The sequence below is a fragment of the Gouania willdenowi genome, chromosome 16 (assembly GCF_900634775.1).
Source record: "Gouania willdenowi chromosome 16, fGouWil2.1, whole genome shotgun sequence".
Lineage (NCBI taxonomy): Eukaryota > Metazoa > Chordata > Actinopteri > Blenniiformes > Gobiesocidae > Gouania > Gouania willdenowi.
Genome location: NC_041059.1, coordinates 17,452,315 through 17,473,171, shown reverse-complemented (window position 1 = coordinate 17,473,171; position 20,857 = coordinate 17,452,315). Strand labels below are relative to the sequence as shown.

The window sequence follows — 20,857 nt, the reverse complement described above, 5'->3', positions numbered from 1 at the left end:
CCTTGCCTTGCCATGAATAAAAATTGGACATTTTACCTTTTATTTTATACAGATGCCTTTATGGAAAAAAAATTAAGTTCCAGTTGTGCAAGATTTGGTCTCTTCCTTTTTAAGTTTATACATGAGATGTTTACTGTATGCAAGGGAACCGTGGCAAGATTTATTACCAAAAATAAACGTGAGGGATGAAAGTATGAGTAACTTTTACTTTCAGTACTATTTAATTGAGCTACTTTTCACTTGTACTTGAGTATTTTATGTATGACTTACTTGTATTTGTAATTGGGTACAATTTCAGTCAAGTAAGAGTACTTCTACTTAAGTAGAATATATCAGTATGTAACGGTATACCCACAGCTATAGCAGATCGCTGGTTTATGTTTGTTGGGGGTGGAAAATGCCAAGTGTAATTAGTTTCTAAGTGACGACAAAGCCTGTGATACACTGAAACTAATTGCTGTCACACGGAAGTCAATTCTATTTTTTTCTCGCAAACCAAAAGCTTTTCGAACAGGACTGTAGCACAATTTTTAGGCCACGTGCTGCCACCCACCAACATGGAGGAGTTTAAAATAATTTCCCCTTTGAATAAACAAAATCTCTCATGTGAGTCAATAAGTCAAAGAGTTCTGGAAACAGTTACAATAACTCATTGTGATCATGTGTTCATGTCCCATTAGTGGCACCAACTGATCTGTCATTTTATCAATTTGTATTTTATATTTGTATACAGTACATGTTGAATGTTTGAACAGACAGAGGAGAATGGAAGTTACAGTGCTTGCAAATTGTTTGTTGCAATGTAGAATTTATGTTAAATTGTGTAATTTCTCATAAGCAATAAGCAAACATCACTTGATTTTAGGAAAATTCAAATGGCTGCAAAATCTCATTTTTCCGAACAAAACAATCACAGAAACTAAAATAATAAATGAGGCTTCTGTTACATGAGTTTCTAAATATGCACTATCATTGTATTTTTTTTATTTTTTTTAAGTATGACAATATAATCTATAGATAAAATTAGCAGACATTTAAACACCACATTTAAATAATGTTATTTTCTGTTTTTTCTTGGTTTACCTTAAACTGACGTGTTGTCAATTACAATTACAGTATCACATCCTCAGTGGGGTAAAACTAACCTGTCCTACGGTGATCTAAAGCCAGCTCACGTTACAAATTACAGCATGAACAGCAATCATAGAGGCATCAAAAAGTGACGTCAATGTGAACACTTGGCCACCACAAGCATCACTATTGACAAATCCAATACGTATTCTAGTTCACAAAACCAAAAGAATATTTTTTTTTTATCACAGCATGTGGGTATATGGTCCTTGTCTGTGGTCATTCTGCAATAAAACCACATAGAATCATTCTCCACTCTGTAGACAACATGGTTCGGGTTTAACCAAGTTTTTCTGATGATAATATTCAAGCAAACCAAACCCTTAACCTACTGAAGGGCTTAGTAGCCAACTTAGGTTGCTGGGTGTTGTATGGCTACATTGACAGCAGATTATTGAACAAGCAACACAAAAAAAACACCTTGCACCTCATAGTAAAAGACTCCCGGTAATTGATCCGTGCTTTATCCTTTCCATTTCAAAAAAAGAGTGACAAGGACACACATTGAAAATCCTATCCATCAGTAAACATCAACTACAGTAAATGAAAGGCGTAGCCTTGTTCCGCCTTGTACTTCCAAAACCTTAAATAAACATTTGACCTTTTATAATGTAAACTTAAGAGTCTATCTCTGTTGATTCTTTTCTTAATGGAAATGTTGATGCACTGATCTGTGCAAGCTGTTATTCTTTGGTTGGCACACAAAAAACCATTTTAGCCAACAGCTTGGATGGAATGTTGGTTTAATATTTGATGGCTCACATTAATCACATCATATATTGTTCCAACAAGCTTTATATTGCAGAGTGTAAAGTGGTCCCATTGAAAATGTGTGAACAAATGTAGTAACTCTGATCCATGCCCGAGGAAGGTTTTAAAACCATAATCCCTCATAGCTGGCTAGATTACGAACTTTTATCTCAGCTGAATAGCAAGGCAGGGCACCTAACACCCGAATAAGTATTTGTGAATTAAAGTAAGCTTTTAGGGGGGAAGAGTAATGTTACATTATGTCAGCTTTAAAACCACACCTAAGGTGTTGCTGATTCTGAAGTTGTATTTGAAACAATCCGATTCTTGGCAGTTAGGAAGATGTGAGGATTACCAGCAGTATTTATGAACATATTTTCTTACTAAATTACCATTTACAGTATAATACTAGGTGTAATTATTTTATGCTTTTGGTTTTGATCGTTCCTTTCATTCAATGCATTGGATCCTGTTGAATTGGCACAATAATGATGTCAAGTTTAGATTCAACCTATGAACCTTTTAACAAATTCAAATCTTTGTTGAGTTTTCTGGTTTTATCGTCTTCCTTTATAATCTTTACAATAAAAGAAATATATATTCCAAGTACCAGAACAGATTTTTTGCTATTTTGCTATTTTACCAATGGTTATAATGGTATAAATGATGCATGGATGCAGCATTTGGGGACATTTTTTTATGGAAAAATACTTTGTAATTCTGCATTTCACAACTTTAGTTTGAAATACAGAAATAAATTAAATACTTCAAAAACATACCACATAGTTAAAACAAACACAAGATCACCTGAATAAATCTGGGTGTGGGATTGCATTATATTAAAAAACATGGCCCATCCCATAGATTAAGTTTGTGTAGGACTTTATGGCTATGTCAACACACAGCAGGACATACTGTACACGTCTTTACCAGGTTCTGCCTTCATTTGATATTTGTTTTTTTTTTAACACCATCTTTTGTGTAAGCATCTATATAAAAGCACAGCAGTCAGTAGGATATCGTGTATTGCACGTAGCAGGTGAGCGAGGATATGACTGTGCATTGAGAAATATTGAGCAATTTTATAACAATATTGTATATTGCTTCATTTAATATGAAATAATCATTATATTTTCTCCTCATTCAGCCATGGGGACTCCTGCTTTCAAGCCATGGGGACTTTTGCTGTTTTTTGTGCTGGGAGCCTTTTTAAGTTGTAAGTATATTGAAATCAAATTTGATCTTTTTTCATCTATCTTAGTAAATCATAGTATTAATTTCAAAATAATTATTTAAATAATCTAATTGAATTTATTTATTTTTTGTTTGGGTGAATAGAAATATATTTATATTCTATAAATGAAAGCAGAACTCAAACAGAATATTACCAACCATAATGTCTTTTTATAACGCAGGAATTTGGAGAAATATTTGTGGTTGTCAACCCAAGCTCGAGTGGATGTGGTGGAATGTTAACCAGGGGATGAATTTGAGAGTGCAGCCCACAAAAGGATAGCAATCTTAATCGAAAGTCTCCTTTGATGTGAATAGCATTTACCGTTAGCTGCAATTGAGTTGGAACTATTAAAAATTGAATGGGTAAAAAAAACAAATACAATCTAAATCCCCCAGGCCCTGTCTGAGCCCAGAAAGTGGTTTTTTCATTGTGAAAGCAGCGATATTGATAATATTTCCATTATGCAATTATATTGTCTGCACAAGTGACTTATTGAGAGCTGCTGAGAAGCAGTCAAGTGACTGCTCCTCTGTCTAAATCACTCACAGTGGTTATTAAGGGGAAAAGGCAATCCTTTTATTACAGGCTCACATTCATCCCAGCCTTTTAACTTTGAAATAGAGGCATTTTCCTCTCGTTTCTCTGTAGCGTCACAGTGTTTCTTTGTTCTGCCTGTGCTCTACTAGAATTTTCAAGCCAAGTTTATTTAATTTCCCTCAAGTGAATTGTTTGATAGCTTGGCACACATGCTCTTATTTTATTAGTCTAGTGTATACTTTATGTTCTTTATTACACTTTTGTGTTTAGTGCAATTTATTCCCACAGAATCGGTTGCTTTCTTTAACTCAGGAAATGTCAGTTTTTTTGACATGTGTTGCTCTTCTTACCTGCTCTCTATCTCTCACTGTCAGGTCCATCTAATGCTGGATCAACGGGAAGGAAGTTTGCCGTGTCATTTATGCAGAACTATGCTCCGAATTATGATAGCCCCAAGTTTCGCCTGTACATCACAGCAGCTCAGGCTGATGCCAAAGTGTCGGTTCAAGCGCCATCCTTAAAGTTCAAGCAAGAAATAAAATTAAAAGCTGGAAAGGGGACTGCCATCAACATCCCGACTAAAATTGAGATGTATGGCAGCAAAAAGTCTCCCTACACAGTGATCGTTGAAGCCTCAGCAGATGTAGCTGTGACATCCTTTAGCTCTAAGACGTACACCACCGACACCTCTCTAATATATCCGACCACTGAGTGGGGTACAGAATACATCATCTTTACACCAGAAGGATCACCTCGTGGAACATTTAAAGAGTTTTCTGTGACAAACGGAGAAAAGAGCAACAAAATTGAAATCCTGCCAAATGGATTGATCACGTTTCAGAATCAAATCTATTCAAATGGCAAAAAGATAGTTCTAGATCTGAAGCCATATGAAAGTGTCCAGTTTCAAAGTGAATATAGGCTTTCTGGTACTAAAGTTTCCTCTAAGCATCCAGTTGCTGTCTTCACAGGACATACGTGTACCTGGACTTTCTCAAAATGCAACCATGTTTATGAGCAGTTACTGCCTGTGAGTAACTGGGGGACCAGCTTCATCATACCTCCCCTCAGCTTCCAAAACAAATACGACAGTGTCTATGTTCAAGCTTCAAAGACAGCCCAGATCACTGTCAATAACGGCAAACAAACTGATCATCTGACAGTAAACATGGGGCAAACCTTAGAAATACAGTACTCTAAAGATGAAACACTATATATTCAGGCTGATCAGGGAATTCAGGTTCTGCTACTCTTCAATGGTCTCACACGAAGACGGACAAACTTCTATGACCCTTTCTTGATGACCATTTTGCCAACAGACCGCTTTTGCTCCTCTTACTCTTTTGACGCTCTGGGGGGTTTCGAAAACAAAGCCTTGATTGTCGCAGAAACTCGTGCACTGGGTGCGCTAAAGATGGATGGTGCAAACATGCCCCGTAGTGTCCAGTGGAAGAAGGTAAAAGGATCTGATTACTCTTGGACAGAGATATCTTACAAAAAATGCTCAAAGGACAACAAACACACTGTGGTTAGCGCCAATTCTCGTTTTGCTCTGTACACTTTTGGAGTCAGTCAGATGAATGCTTATGGAACTGCTGGACAGTGTGTACAGCCAGGTAAGAATCACACATTTCAACTGGTTAAAAGACCTCAACATCTTAAACATCCATCTCAAATACTTTTTCAGGGAGCGGATCTTTGTCCTGCAGCAGTATCACCTGCAGTGCCAATGAGATTTGTGAGATGAGGGATGGGAATCCTTCATGTGTGCCAAAGCCAGAGGAATCCAAGCCTGGAACCTGCTGGGCAATGGGAGATCCTCATTACCGCACTTTTGATGGACAGCGCTATGACTTCATGGGCACCTGCACATATGTCCTTGCTAAAAAATGTTCTAAGGATGACGATATGCCTGCCTTTGAGGTCCTCGCCCAAAACGAAAACCGAGGAAATAAAAGGGTATCCTATGTTGGCCTGGTTGTTGTGGAGGTGTATGGCATCACCATCATAATAGCTCGATCTGAGAAAGGCCAAGTCCGGGTAAGGCATCCTAATGAAGTTAACAGAGCATTTTTCCTGAATAGTGATCCTCCTGCATGCTTTTCCTCACTCACATATTTCATTTGATGCATTTCAATATTACAGTTTTGATGTAAAGTTTTCTATTTTCATTTTCGCAGATTAACAATGATGTGTGGACCCTTCCAGCCACTTTGCACAACAACAAACTGAGAATGTTTCAGAGCGGACGCTCAGCCATCATTGAGACAAATTTTGGTCTCAGAGTAAGTTATGACTGGGATTACAACCTGGTCATCACTCTCTGCGGAAGATACGCTGGGAAAACTTGTGGTCTTTGTGGAAACTTCAATAATAATCCAAATGATGATTTCACCACACCCTCTGGCACTAAAGTAGATGGGGTTCTTGCCTTTGGCAGTAGCTGGAAGGTACCAGGGGTAGTTCAGCAGGATAAGTGCAGAGATGATTGTGTGGCTGGTTGTAATAGTTGTGATAAAAAAAAGATGCAGAAGTGGGAGAGTGACAAATTTTGTGGGATCATCATTCTTAAAAATGGGCCATTCAGCAAATGCCATGATGTCATCAACCCAGAAGCGTATGCAGAGAATTGCAAATTTGATTTATGCATGGGAGGTGGCCAGAGACCACTTCTGTGCAAGACATTGGAGGCTTACATCGATGCCTGTCAGGCCGCTGGGGTCCAGATACAAGAATGGAGGAAATTAACCAAATGCTGTAAGTTAGAGAAGAAGAAAATTCAATATATACAGTAAATACAATAATGCTCATTGAATTATCTTCTTTGTCTTTACCTAAAGCTATGAAATGTCCACCAAACAGTCACTATGAGCTCTGTGGAAATGCCTGTCCAGGCACATGCGCCAACCCTGATGCACAGTCCAAATGCACACATCCATGTGTGGAGAGCTGCACCTGTAATTCCGGTTTTCTTTTAAGTGGAAAAAAATGTGTGCCTGCGCGTAAATGTGGCTGTACTTACGAGGGACGATACATCCCTCCTGGGAAAAAATTCTGGGCTGATGACAATTGTCAGAAACAATGTAAATGTAAAGGTACACAAGTTAAATGCCAAAATAAAGGCTGTGGGGCAGGAAGGAAGTGCCAGGTGGTTGATGGCATAAGGAAGTGCCAAGCAACGTCCTCCAGCACCTGCCAAGCTACGGGTGATCCCCATTACAAGACCTTTGACAAGAAAAAGTTTGACTTTCAGGGCACATGCATTTACCAACTTGCTGCCCTTTGCTCCAAAGACCCTGAGTTAGAGCCCTTTGAAGTTCTGGTGCAAAACAATCATCGGGGCAGTAAAGCAGTTTCTTTCACAAAGCTGGTGGAGATTAAGGTGTACTCCATGAGCATTGTCATAACTAGGACACACAAAGGACGAATATTGGTAAGTTTAGTTCTGTATCATCATACTATAAAGATAATTTGAGCAAGGCACAAAAAATAACGTTTATGTTCTCCCTCAGGTGAATAACCAGCTGACTCACCTGCCATTCACCAAGGATGAAGGAGAGGTCAGTGTGCGCAAGATTGGCTGGAATGCTGTTGTCACCACAGATTTTGGGCTTAAAGTCACTTTCAACTGGGAGCACTCTGTATTTGTAACACTGCCCAGCAACTACATGGGAGCCGTTTGTGGCCTCTGTGGCAACTATGATGGCAGCCCTAAGAATGATCTCATTCCAAAGAGCGGTAACAAACCTGTCTCACCGACAATGTTTGGAGATAGCTGGAAAGTGGCTGAAGTCCCTGGATGCGGCGAAAGCTGCAAAGGAAAATGTCCAGATTGTGACATTACAGAGAAGAACAAATATGAGAATGAGAATTTTTGTGGCAAGATACGAGACCCCAAAGGACCATTCCGCGATTGTCACGCAAAAGTAAATCCAATTGACTTCTTTGAGGACTGTGTTTATGATGTATGCTTGTACAAGGGAAGACAGGATGTTTTGTGTGCGGCTATTACATCATACACAACAGCCTGTCAGAGTGCAGGGGCCAAGGTGTACAGCTGGAGGACCAGTCAATTCTGTGGTGAGAAATTGATTCATTTCAACATGATTTTGTTTGTGTTATACACTGAAAGCTCCACTGTCAATAAAAGAAATCACAAAAAGCTTTGTGTCTATTCTGCAGCAATAAAATGCCCCATCCACAGCCATTATGAAGTTTGTGGAAGTGCCTGTCTCACAACTTGTCAGAGTCTAACCTCACCCCAGGGTTGCCAAGATGCTTGTGAGGAAGGATGTGTCTGCGATGAGGACTACGTCCTGAGCGGCAAAACCTGCGTTCCCTTCTCTCAGTGTGGCTGTTCCTACGAAAACCGCTACTACTCTCTTGGCGAAGTGTTTTATCCAAGTGGTTTGTGTGAGGAGGAGTGCAAGTGCACAGAGGATGGAGAGGTACAATTCACAGGGGGAAGTTTATTTGTTATTTAGAAAAAGATTTATAATTTGATATGTATAATCCACCATTTTTACCTCCACCAAGGAGAAAATAGTTTCACTGGCGTTTATTAATGTTTTTTATTTGTTTGTCTGTTAGCAGGGTTAGGCTGTGGAAGATTCCTTCTGATTTTGAAAGGGATCCTAATCAATATACTGATTCTGGATCAATTTGAAAAATCAAAAAATCCCTAACTCATTGAAGATATTTTAAAAATTCATATCATTGTTTGTAATTCACTGATCTTTATGAAATTTGACTCAGTTATGTCAGATTGTTTACTCAAATACCTCACAGAATTTAATCAGAATCAGATGCTGATTGCGCATTTCATCGCAATCTTTCAGAAAAAAAGGGGGGATGTCCATCCATTTGGACCCACTTTATTGTTATTAATGCGGATAGACATTTTTAAAAGACTTTAAAGTGTGAATGATCATGTCACATGATCAGGATCACTGGTCCAGATAACTGCTAATATCTGGCACAGAGGATATTTGGTGTTTGGTGGAGGTTTGCACTCTCTCTGTGCTCTTGTTTCTGTTATAATTATATTATTTATTTGTTTGTTTGTTTGTTTGTTTGACAGATCAGTTGCAAGGAGATGAAATGTGGTCCCAATGAAGAGTGTAAAATATCTAATGGCATCCAAAAATGTCATCCTGTTGGAAAGGGTGTGTGCGAAGCCGCTGGAGACCCCCATTACCGCTCGTTCGATGGCAAAAAATTTGATTTCCAGGGAACATGCACTTACACACTCTCTAAGAGTTGTGGGCTGGAAGGCACCCACCTGGAGGCTTTTTCAATTCAGGTGCAGAATGCGCAGTGGGAAAAAATGAGAGGCAGAGCTGTTGTGGCTGTCACCAAGCTGGTTGCTGTGGAGGTCTATGGCACCACTTTCACTTTAAGGAATGGAATGAATGGTGTCCTGGTGAGCAGAACTAGATTCACTATGGAATACATATTATTCAGCAGCATACCAGCTTCCAAATTTAATCATTATACTTATAATATACACAGTTGTTTTCCCCTGTTTTGTACTTTTTGTACATTGCTTTTAGGTGAACGGAGTTTTTAATGCCCTTCCTGTGAATCTTAATGATGGAGACGTTCAAGTGTATCAGGACGGCAGACAGAGTGTTATCATGACAAGATTTGGACTGCTTGTCACTTATGACCTTGTTTATCATGTGACGGTCACAGTACCTGGAAACTATCGTGGAAAAGTCTGTGGTCTCTGTGGCAACTTCAACGACGACCAGAAGGATGACTTCCAGATGTCCAATCATAAACTTACACAAAATGTAGATATATTCGGAAAATCATGGCAAGTCACTATACCCAATGTTGTGTGTGAAAATGGCTGTGAAGGCAAAAACTGTCCTGTGTGTGACCCATCACGCAAGGCTGTGTATAGCAAGGAGGATTACTGTGGTATTCTAACTGCACCAAAAGGTCCATTTGCTAAGTGCCACAGCAAATTGAACCCACAGTCATACTTTGATGACTGTGTATTTGATTTGTGTGAAGCTGATGGTGACGACAACATACTGTGTGACAGTGTGGCAGCGTATGCCTTTAACTGTCACATGGCAGGAGTTGACATTAACACCTGGAGAACCCCGTCTTTCTGTCGTATGTTTTACAGATGAAAATATTCATGATACATCTTTACAAGTTGAAGAACAAAATTCCTCCTTACATACACTGTTTTATTCTATTTTAGCAATGAAATGCCCAGCCAACAGCCACTATGAGATGTGTGCAGACCCCTGTTCTGACTCCTGCCCTGACCTCATCGACATCGTTGAGTGTCCAGCCAGCTGCACAGAGGGCTGTGAATGCAATGACGGCTTCATATTCAATGGACAGGAGTGTATCAAAGAGAAAGATTGTGGTTGCTATGACAACGGAAAAAGCTATAAGGTACAATTCTTTACATAAAAACAAAACAATAGTGACATATTTTTACAGTCAGTCAGAAGGGTCCAGTGAAAATCCAAAAAGTTAACAAATAAAAAAAAATAAAAAGAATCTAATAAAATGTTTTACACTCTTGCTATATTGTGACACAGAGCATGAAGGAGCATAGGAATTTAATGAATGCACACTGAAATTTTCTTCTCAAGCATTTTTGAGTCTTTACTGTGGAAGTCTAAATGCTTTCATGTAACATCCTTTCTGTATTTTACCAGCCTGGTGAAGTTGTGTATGAAGATGACTGTAACACAAAGTGCACTTGTAACCCAGAGAAGGGTCTCAAGTGTGAAAAACACTCCTGTCCTCAAAACACAAAGTGCGCTGTTAAGAAAGGCATCAGAGCATGCTACAGTACAGGTATGAGACATTTGGTGTGCATTATTATCGATCAAAGTAAAGTATTTAAAAGATTCCCTTTTTTGTTCTTTGTCACAGATCCCTGCAAAGACGCCAATTGTCGAGTGAAAGAAAAATGTCAGATCCAAAAAGGCGAAGCTGTGTGCATCCCCATGTATACAGGCAGATGCTGGGCGTGGGGTGATCCTCACTACCACACCTTCGATGGTTACAATTATGACTTCCAGGGAACCTGCAAGTACATTGTCTCCAAGACCTGTGGCAATCTGAATGGTCTTATCCCATTTTCAGTCACTGAGAGAAATGAAAACCGTGGAAACACAGCAGTGTCCTACGTGAGGGAGCTAGATGTGTCTGTGTATGGATACACTATCACCATACAAAAAAACAAAGCTGGTCGTGTCATGGTAAGATTTTTCATTGTCCTTTTGTCTTCTTTGTAGGGTTACAATTCAGAAAGTGTAACTTAGATGTTTTTTTTTTCCAATTTGTGTAATTCAGGTAAATGGGTACTGGCTGAATCTCCCTTTAACACTGGGTGATGGCGAGGTGTCAGTGCTCCAAAAAGGGTGCACTGCATGGGTGGAGACAAATTTTGGCCTGAAAGTTGCCTACGACTGGAACTGGCAGCTTGATATATTCCTTCCTAGCAGCTACCACGGTCTTGTCTGTGGTTTGTGTGGCAACTTCAATGAAAACAGAGGTGATGAACTTCAAAATCCAGCTGGCAAAGCAGTTCCCTCAGTGGCAGAATGGGGCAAAAGCTGGCGATCATCTGATCAGAACGATGACCATTGCAAAGACTCCTGTGGGGAAAAGTGTGACGTTTGTGACCCGAAAGACTTTGAGCTTTACAAGGGCGAGGCTTTCTGTGGGGCCCTCACTGCCACAAGAAACAACTTGTTCAAGAGCTGCCATAGAAAATTGGACCCACAGAATTTCATGAACAACTGCGTGTATGATATGTGTTTCAGTAAGGGGGACAAAAAGATTCTGTGCCAGGCTTTGGCCTCATACAGTAAGGAGTGTCGGGAGGAAGGAATAGTAATCAGGAACTGGAGGAAAAAGTATGGATGTCGTAAGTATCTGAAAAACGTTTTTGGCTATGATTTATTCAATTTCATTCTTTTTGGGTTAAGGTCTATCTAAAATGAATTTACTTTTAGCAATGAACTGTCAGCGTCACAGCCACTATGAAGATTGTGCCAGCCCCTGCCAGCCATCCTGCCCGTTTCCTGAGAAAAAGCCGGCTTGCCTTGGTGCCTGTGTGGAGGCCTGTGTGTGTGATAAGGGTTATGTCCTCAGTGCTGGTGTATGCGTGCCCACAAAAACATGTGGCTGCTCTTATCAGGGCCGCTATTACGAGCCAGGCCAGCACTTTTGGGCTGATGAGACCTGTGGTCGTCTATGTGAGTGTGAAACCACCCAGGGCATGGTGATATGCCACAAGGCTTCTTGCTCTGCCAATGAAAAGTGCACCATGGTTGACGGAGTGCGTGCCTGCCAACCCATCAGTTACGCCACATGCACAGCCTCGGGTGACCCGCACTATCACACGTTTGATGGACACAGGTTTGACTTCCAAGGCACGTGTGTATATCAGCTGGTGAAGCTGTGCTCTCAGCAGGCTGGGCTAGAGCCATTTGAGGTGACTGTGCAAAATGACAACAGAGGAAGCAAACGGGTGTCCTACACAAAGACTGTCACAGTGACAGCCTATGGTGTCATTCTCATCATCAGCAGGAACCACCCCAATAAAGTGTTGGTGAGTCAGTTAAAATATGGGACACAACGTTAATGCCTTTGTGATAGTAGCAGTTAGCAAGTCGCCAATCAATGAAAACAACAGAATTTCTGAACTCCCTCCAGAAATCTGTGATGTTGTGATCACAACTATAAATGCAAATTCAGCCAATCGTAGCAAAATTTGTAATCATGTCCATTCACTGCAACATTTCCGCTATTTTGACCAATTGGACTAAACTTCTTAGTTGTCAAAACACTCATTCATCAATAAATATTACGACTAAATATCCATCAAGAGTGGAGGTAAATTGTTCAGCACTGCGTGCAATATTGTAGTAGAGACGCAACAATCACAGTCACGACAAGTGACCATGACTGAAGCAGTGGCATTCATATCTATTACCGGTGCTGAAAGAAAGAAGTTACACTATACTAGAAATGTTTTAGTGGAAGTATACCTGATAATCTTAAATGTGTAAAGTGATCCGTTTTGGGCAGCTAATAATGAGGTTTTCTTGTATTATCATATTTATAAAATAGTTCAAAGGCAATCAGTTATTTTGCAGATTGACCTGTTCATGCAAAGTTGCGAAAAACAATAAAGCCTTAAAATACCCCGACTTTTGCCACAATGTTTTGGAAAAAGCTGTTGGAAAATCAGGCGTTTTAGGCCACAAAATCCTGAAAGGACTGTAAATTAATTCTATTTTTGTTATTTACAAGTGGCAATCTCAGAATATAGGTAGATATGGTTTATGTATTGTAGAACAGCTTAAATTAAGCACAGAATTTGGGAATGTATTTAGAAGAAATGCAAAATGCAACACAGGATTAGGTACTTCATTTAAAATGAAAAATGGCACACAAAAAATAGACCCTTTTTTTATCTTTTTCAAAAGCCATTGTTAGTGTGCTAATTTTAACATGGCCTATTTGAATTTGAGGCATTTTTATCCATGCAGAATTAACTGAGCACATATTTAACTGCACATTAGACCGGATTAAGGAGGTCCGCAAAATTTATAAGGCTATAATCCCCTTAACAATTCTCTCTTCCTCTCTCATTTCCCATTCTGCAGTTTGGTGGGCAACTTGTTTCCCTACCTTTGGACTACAAAAGCAAGCTGGTTGTGTATTTCAGTGGCCAAACAGCAGTTGTGGAAACAGTCTCTGGTATCACTGTGACCTTTGATTGGCGGAGCACGGTGAGAGTTACTCTTCCCAGCACCTACCAAGGTGCAGTTTGTGGTCTGTGTGGGAACTACAATGGGAACGCTAAGGATGACCTGATCATGCCAAATGGCCAAGCTGCCCCTGATGGAACCAAACTGGGTGTGAGCTGGCAGGTCGGCCTCACACCAGGCTGTTCATCAGTTTGCCAGGGTAAAGGGTGCCAGACCTGTACAGACTCCCAAAAAGAGGCGTACAAAAACAATCTGTACTGCGGTATTATTGCTGACAAAGCAGGACCCTTCAGAGAATGTCATAAGCGTGTGGATCCTGCTCCTTATATGGAGGACTGTGTTTATGATGCTTGTCAGTACCATGGACACCACATATCAGTCTGTGATGCAATAGAGGTGTATGTCTCAGCCTGTCAGGGTGAAGGGATTAACATCTACTCCTGGAGAAAAGAGGATTTTTGCCGTGAGTTTGCAATATCTTATAAAAGCACACTATGTTCTTGCACTAGCTGTTATCTACTGTAACAATATAATACCATTATGCCTGCTCTCATCCTATACACAGCATTGATATGTCCAGACAACAGTCATTACACTCTGTGCGCCACTGGTTGTCCAGCCACGTGTGCCAGCGAAGCTTCCCGCATCACATGCCACAGACGTTGTGCAGAAGCCTGCGAGTGTGATGAAGGTTTCCTGCTCAGTGGGGGAGTCTGTGTTCCAATAAAAGACTGTGGATGCACGTACGATGGCAAATACTACAGAACAGGTGAAAAGTTCTACCCAGAAGACGAGTGCATGGACCAATGCGTTTGTGGTGAGAATGGTGCAGTGTCTTGCCAGAAGGTTAAATGCCATGCAGGAGAAGTGTGCAAGCTTGTAGACGGAGTGAAAGGCTGCCACCCAGAAGGACAAGGAAAATGTGTGGCTTCTGGTGACCCACATTACATCTCCTTTGATGGACACAAGTTTGATTTCCAGGGTACCTGTGTCTATGTCTTGGCAAAAGTTTGTAATGATGACAAAGGAAGGTTGACACAATTCAGTATAATTCAGGGGAATGAGAAGTATGGAAATGGCAAAGTGGCTGTAACCAAGTCAATTACAGTCTCAGTCTTTGGTTTCACCATTCGCATTGAGCAGAAAATGCCATGGAAAGTCGCTGTGAGTTGCACATATTCGTCTACAGCACCGTTCTGCGTTTTATTCAGAGAAACTCTGCACCTTATTCATGTTCTCCCTCTTTTTTTTTTTTTTAGGTCAATGATGAGCTTTTAAACCTTCCTTTGATCCTGCATGATGAGCGTCTTAAAATCACACAGGAAGGTCGCAACATTGTAGTCCGAACAGATTTCGGATTGACTGTTCTCTATGACACCGTCTACTATGTTGAGGTGATCGTTCCCTCTTCATACCAGGGGAGAATGTGTGGTCTTTGTGGCAACTACAACAAGAATAACAGAGATGATTTCCAGCTCCCTAATCGCAAACAAACAAACAACGTCGACAGCTTCGGGAAGTCGTGGGTGGTAAACCTGCCTGAGAACATGTGTGGTGGCTGTGGTGACCAATGCCCAGCATGCGAGCAGGCCAAAGTCGCTCTGTATAGAAAACCTAACTCCTGTGGCATCATGAATGCACCCAATGGTCCTTTTAAAGCTTGTCACAGTAAAATTGACCCAGAAACATACGTGTCGGATTGTGTGTTTGATGTTTGTGCTGTTGGTGGCGACAAGGACACTCTGTGTAATAGTGTGCAAGCCTACGCGTTGGCCTGCCAAAGTGAAGGAATCAAAATCCAGCCCTGGAGGAGCAGCTCTTTTTGTCGTAAGTAACACAGAGCTGCATTCTGGAAAGTGGTTCATGTTTTGTATGATCTTATATTTCAGGTGCACTTAAAAATCTCACTTTTTTTTTGTAGCTCTTTCTTGCCCACCAAACAGTCACTATGAAATGTGTGCTGACACCTGTACTGGGACATGTGCCAGCTTCATTTCCCCAGGCGCTTGTTCGGGAAGCTGCTTTGAGGGTTGTGAATGTGATGAGGACTTTAGTTTTGATGGCATCAAATGTGTGCCTCTGGAAAAATGTGGATGTATGCACAACAACATGTATTTAATGGTAAGACAAGACTTCTTCTTCTTCTTCTTCTTCTTCTTCTTCTTCTTCTTCTTCTTCTCTGATCGAACTTCAACTCATGTTTACCGCAATAACATTGTTAAATCAGTTTTTTTCTTCATTAAACGAAACCATTATCAAAGAATTAATTAGAATAAACCCCATTCCCATACTGCTATGAAGCAGTGCCTATATTTATATCTACAGTAGCCACTCCAGAATCAAGGCAAATGGCTGTTCTAATGGTTAATTTTAATACAGGACATTACCAGTACTAAAATTAAGAATAAACGTTGTTCAACCTGTGAATATTCAAAGAGATAACAAATGTTGCACTTCATTACGAAGGGCAATTATTAAATGATCTGGTATTGTAAACTTTTATTTTTCAGGTGGGCCAAACTGTTGTGGACAAGGAGTGTAAGTTCACATGTGTATGTCAGACCTCTGGGAATGTGAAATGTCAGAAGCTCTCCTGTAAGGGTGATGAGGTTTGCGAGGTGAGAGAGGGGGTCAGGGGTTGCCACGGGGAACAAGGCCACTGCACCATCCACAAAGATGGCCTTTTGACCTCCTTTGACGACATGTCTGGAGCAATAGGATCCCGAGGGGCATTTGAAGTAGCGTCTCTCTGTGATGAGGCCTCTGAGCAGTGGTTTCGTGTGGTTGTGGATGCCAGAGTCTGCTATAAAAACGGACCTCTTGCTGTTAGTACTCTGTATGTATTCTTCAAAGAAGCTACAGTGGCAGTGAACAGCCAGCATGTGGTCTGGGTGAGAATGATTTGAAGCATTTTGATTCCGAAACAGATTCATCATTTGGGTTATATTTTGTGCTAATTATTTTTTTGTTCTTTCTCCTTTTCTTCCTTTTGTTATGTCAAACAGGTAAATGGCAGGAAAGTGTCTCTTTCCAGCAAAGTGACGAATGAGATTACGGTGCATGTCTCCAAAAAGACCGTGATCATTCAGAGGGGATCATCTGTGCGAGTGACCTACTGTATTTCACAGCAGGTCAATGTCATTGTTGACAGAGAACTGTCTGGTAAAGTGTGTGGGGCCTGCGGCAACTACAATAACAACTCTGAAGATGATATGAGGACAGCTGATGGGAAAACTGCCAGTAATGTGGCTGTTGTTGTTGGCTCCTGGGCTGCTGGGGATTTTTCAAGATGGTAAGTATTTCAAAAAGGAGACTTTTTAACCACTATGGACAAAGATTCCACACTAAACTAGTTAACTTGATTGCTTGATGACTTGCACTCATTTAATTCCACATTTTCCTTCATACCTCTGCCAATGCGGTAATATATACATAGATTTTAATATTGTAATAGTGTCATCAGCGTTTATTTATTTGTTTGTTTGACTTTAAGCAGGTTTACGTCAAAAGTACTTAACAGATTTTATCAATATTTTAACTTATGCCATGGAAGATTCCATTAAATTTTGGAGGGGATCTGGATCAATTTACTGATTTGGGATCAGTTTCAAAAATCTCAAAATCCCTACATTTCATCATTGGTGAAACTGTAAAAATGTACATCTTAATTTGTATTTGAGCAATCTTTATGAAATTTGACTCAGTTATGTTGGGTTGGTCTCTCAATTACGCCAGCAAATTTTGTGCAGATTGGATCCAGATTGCGTATTTTGCTGCCCATGTATTTGGACCCACTTTATTGTTACACACATTTCTTCCACGCCTTTAAAGTTTGAATGATCATGGTACCATGATCAGGGTCACTGATCCAGATAACTGCTTATATCTGGCAAAGAGGATATTTGACGAAAGTTCGTGCACTCCGAGTGCTCTTTTTTAATCGTTTTATCACTACATTGACTTCACTTATTTACACCTTTTACCCATAAATGTTTGCTAGAGTGAAAATAGCATTTTTCAACTTAATCTTTTTCTCTCTCTATGCAAACTTCAAACTTAATCCACTGAAATAACCCAGTACAGATCTGCGGGAAACAGGAAGTTGCTAAGATCACTGAGCCGCTTATTCTCTAAACAGTAACAACTAAACAAGGACTCCATGGAGTCCCTTTAACGAAATGAGTGTGTGGTTTTTAATTGAATTTGGTCCAATTTAATTAAGAAATGCCAGGCAATCCCCTATGGTAATTACTGATTAAAAAGCAGGTGAGGCTGACAGGCATGGCCATTGAATGCTACCAGGCTTGCAATCCAATCACTGCTTGTCATCCAAGGACACTTAGGACTCATCTGGGTGCAGTTTTAATTTGAGTCCACATCTTTATCTTTGTTTCCTAACCTTATGTCAGGTCTTTAGAGCAGCAGTTCAAAAACTTTTTCACCCAAGGCCCCGTTTATAGCAGATTTTGGAGTTGGAAGAACTTTTTGTCCATCTTGTTTGCAGTCTATTTAGGTTAAGGCAATTTATTTGTTCGTGTATTTATTTTGCAAGCATAACCTTTAATCTCTACCTGATGGAGCATCACTGTGGAATGCTGTGCTTTGACACTCTTTATTTTATTTTGCATTGCAGTTTCCTGTAGGGAAAATGGCTGTGGGGCAGGGGAAAAAACCAGGTAAATAAATAAAGAGAAGAATGATCCTAGCAGGAAAAAAATGTGTTTTGAGTCAGCTCACGACTATGTTTTCCTCTTTCCTTTAACAGGATGAATAATTTTGCATGGTTACTCTACACTCTTCATCACACTTTCAATCCTTCTGTTGATTTATGGAAAAGTTGTGCTGCTTTCTTGCGATCCAGTCCTCCAATCAGTTACCTCAATGTTGCAGAAGCTCATTGTTGACCAACATCTCCATCTTGTGGAGAAGAATAATACACTTCGATGAGCTACAGCTGTCGATGAGCAATAGTCTGGACTGAAGATAGTTTTGTCACCCTATAATCTGCTTTTAGATTACATATTAAAAAAAAAATCACAATACAATATCAGTTTTTCTTGCTGTTCTGACAATAAAATGATGATACTGGGAATCCTAGTTTGTGGTTCTGTGAGATTTCTTTTCTAATGCTGTCTGACCTGTTGATAGAAAAGCAGTCTGCAATGTTAAATGTCCTTGGGAAAACCTGAACAAGCTTTGATAAGGAGACACAATGGCTCACTGTTTATCCTACCTGAATAATATGTACACTGACTGAAGGCAGTGTTAGCTTTGACTGAAAATTTGGATATAGTTTTAGTCATTGTCTTTTGACTGAAATACAACCTAGTGCTTAGTCCAATTTGACTACTATTTCAGTTGTAGTCTAGTTTCAGTCAACTAAATGTCATTAACATTTTACAAATGTTTGTATTTGTTTATTTTTTCATTTTTAGAAACTTTATTTGTCCACGAGGGGGAATTCAATCTATGCATTTAACCCATCTCTGAGGAGCTGTGGGTGTAGTGCCTGGGAGCAGTTAAGGTTAAGGGTCTTGCTCAACTTCCTTAACCGCTAGGCCACCACTGCGATATAGTTGACTAAAATAGACAGCGTTAGAGTTTATGCATCTTTCAAAGATTAAATTACCATTTGTCAACTTAATATGGGATAATATTAATGCTTGTAAATACACAGACAGATTTAAGGTGACCGATGCTTATAATAAAACCACATGAGTTCTGACTCCCACGTGACAAAATTATAGTTTTGTTTTTATTATTTGACAAAAATATCAATACAGATGTAGTTTTCACATTTTTAATTCTAGTCATAGTCTTGTTATTGCCATTTAAAACAATGTTGTCGATGAAAACTATGACGAAGGTTTTTAGCCAACAAAATACCCACCAAACACCCGACGTCGTTCAGATGTTCTTTTTTTGAAAATGTCTATTTTTACGGTTGCCGTATGGACAACCCCCGGTGATATTGGTATGGTTAACGAAGTACATGTATGTAGCATCCTAGGGTTAGGGTTAGGTTTAGGTTATAACCCAATATCGCAACATTTTTTAGGGTTAGAATTAGAATTAGAGTTAGGGTTAGGGTTAGGTTTAGGTTTAGGGTAAGGTAAGGTTTAGTCTTAGTCACACGACCTAAATTGACCAATGACTGACCTATCACGTGATCTAAACTGGCCAAATAGGGATGCTGCGTACAGATAGAATGTCAGTATATTGATACGACAACCGTACGGATAGCCACTGCCTTCTTTTTTGGGCTAAATCTGGTCGGTCCGTCTTAGCCTCGATCGATTTAGCCCTTATTTAGTCATTAAAATTGGAGGGGTTTTTGGCGTCAAAATGTGTCCAAATTTAGCCCCAATATCGTCGTTGAAATGTAGTTGTCGTTGGATTGTCCAACTTGGTCCAATTTCCCCCCAATTCTAGTTGTTGAAATCGAGTTGCTATTGGGCCGTCCAATTACGTCCACATTTTTCGACAATATACTGTAGTTGTTGAAATTGCGTTGTCATTGGATTTTCGGCTCAGTCCAGACTTCGCACATTTGGTCCAAATGTGGCCCAGAAATAAGCATTTGGGGTAAGTAACTCAACAATTTTAACCCTTTTATTTGGGGTATTTTTGACCAAATTAGCCAAAAAAATAAGAAGAAAATGTATTCAAACATTTAGCATACAAACATAAACCAATGCAAATCCTACGGTGGCTGGGAAGTGTCAGGTGAATGCATTTACAGAAATGAACACAAATGCAAACAGGTCACAACACGAATGCAAACCGGCCACAACGGAAGTGTTTCCGACGGACCGGTATTACAGTCGGATGGGTATTATGATATGATAGCCTGATGTGAAAAATATAAGAGTATCCTAATCAACTTTCACTTACTTTCATACGCGTTTTGACGTCTTCTTCTTGTTCTTAACTTTTCTGGTGGGTTAAAAACATCCGCCAGAAACGTGTCCGTCTGTAACACCGGTAGCCATTTTGCATTCGTGTTGTGACCTTTTTGCATTTGTGTTCGTTTCTGTAAATGCATTCACCTGACACTTCCCAGCCACCGTACAAATCTGATCCTGGTACAAGTTGACTACAAAGGTTCCCACAGTTAGGTATTACATTTTGTGAAGGTAAGATATAGCAATAATCAATGACTGCTTTTCACCTTTCACTTTTCTAAAAGGATGTTGTGAAGTTGTTTAGACACGTGACAAAAACGTCTTTTCAATGCTTTTCCAACCATGTTTTTGCTGGGTGGGTATTAAAACACGTACAGCACTAAGATAGAATTTGACAAAGCCTTCACTTCAGTAACAGGCTGTTGTGACCATGAATGAGCTGCAGTGTTTATACATGGACTCACTGCACTGGATGGAGCTTGATTTACTGATGATGATGGAATGGTTATCAGTGCAGTATGTGCCTGGTCTGGCTGGGC

General features: G+C 40.0%; 1 protein-coding gene across 1 annotated transcript; it reads left to right on the top strand.

The window, feature by feature from the left end:
- Nucleotides 1-2,861: 2,861 nt before the first annotated feature.
- Nucleotides 2,862-18,510, top strand: fcgbp (Fc gamma binding protein). Its single transcript, XM_028470105.1, has 23 exons — nt 2,862-2,920; nt 3,029-3,097; nt 4,030-5,271; nt 5,343-5,695; nt 5,836-6,412; nt 6,496-7,088; nt 7,168-7,735; nt 7,838-8,103; nt 8,736-9,077; nt 9,208-9,781; nt 9,873-10,072; nt 10,342-10,483; nt 10,562-10,890; nt 10,985-11,561; nt 11,650-12,248; nt 13,309-13,876; nt 13,979-14,577; nt 14,673-15,240; nt 15,335-15,534; nt 15,924-16,304; nt 16,419-16,705; nt 18,047-18,089; nt 18,179-18,510. The coding sequence occupies exons 2-22, from the start codon at nt 3,031-3,033 to the stop codon at nt 18,054-18,056; spliced, it is 9,042 nt and encodes a 3,013-aa protein (XP_028325906.1). The 5' UTR covers nt 2,862-2,920; nt 3,029-3,030; the 3' UTR covers nt 18,057-18,089; nt 18,179-18,510.
- Nucleotides 18,511-20,857: the final 2,347 nt, after the last annotated feature.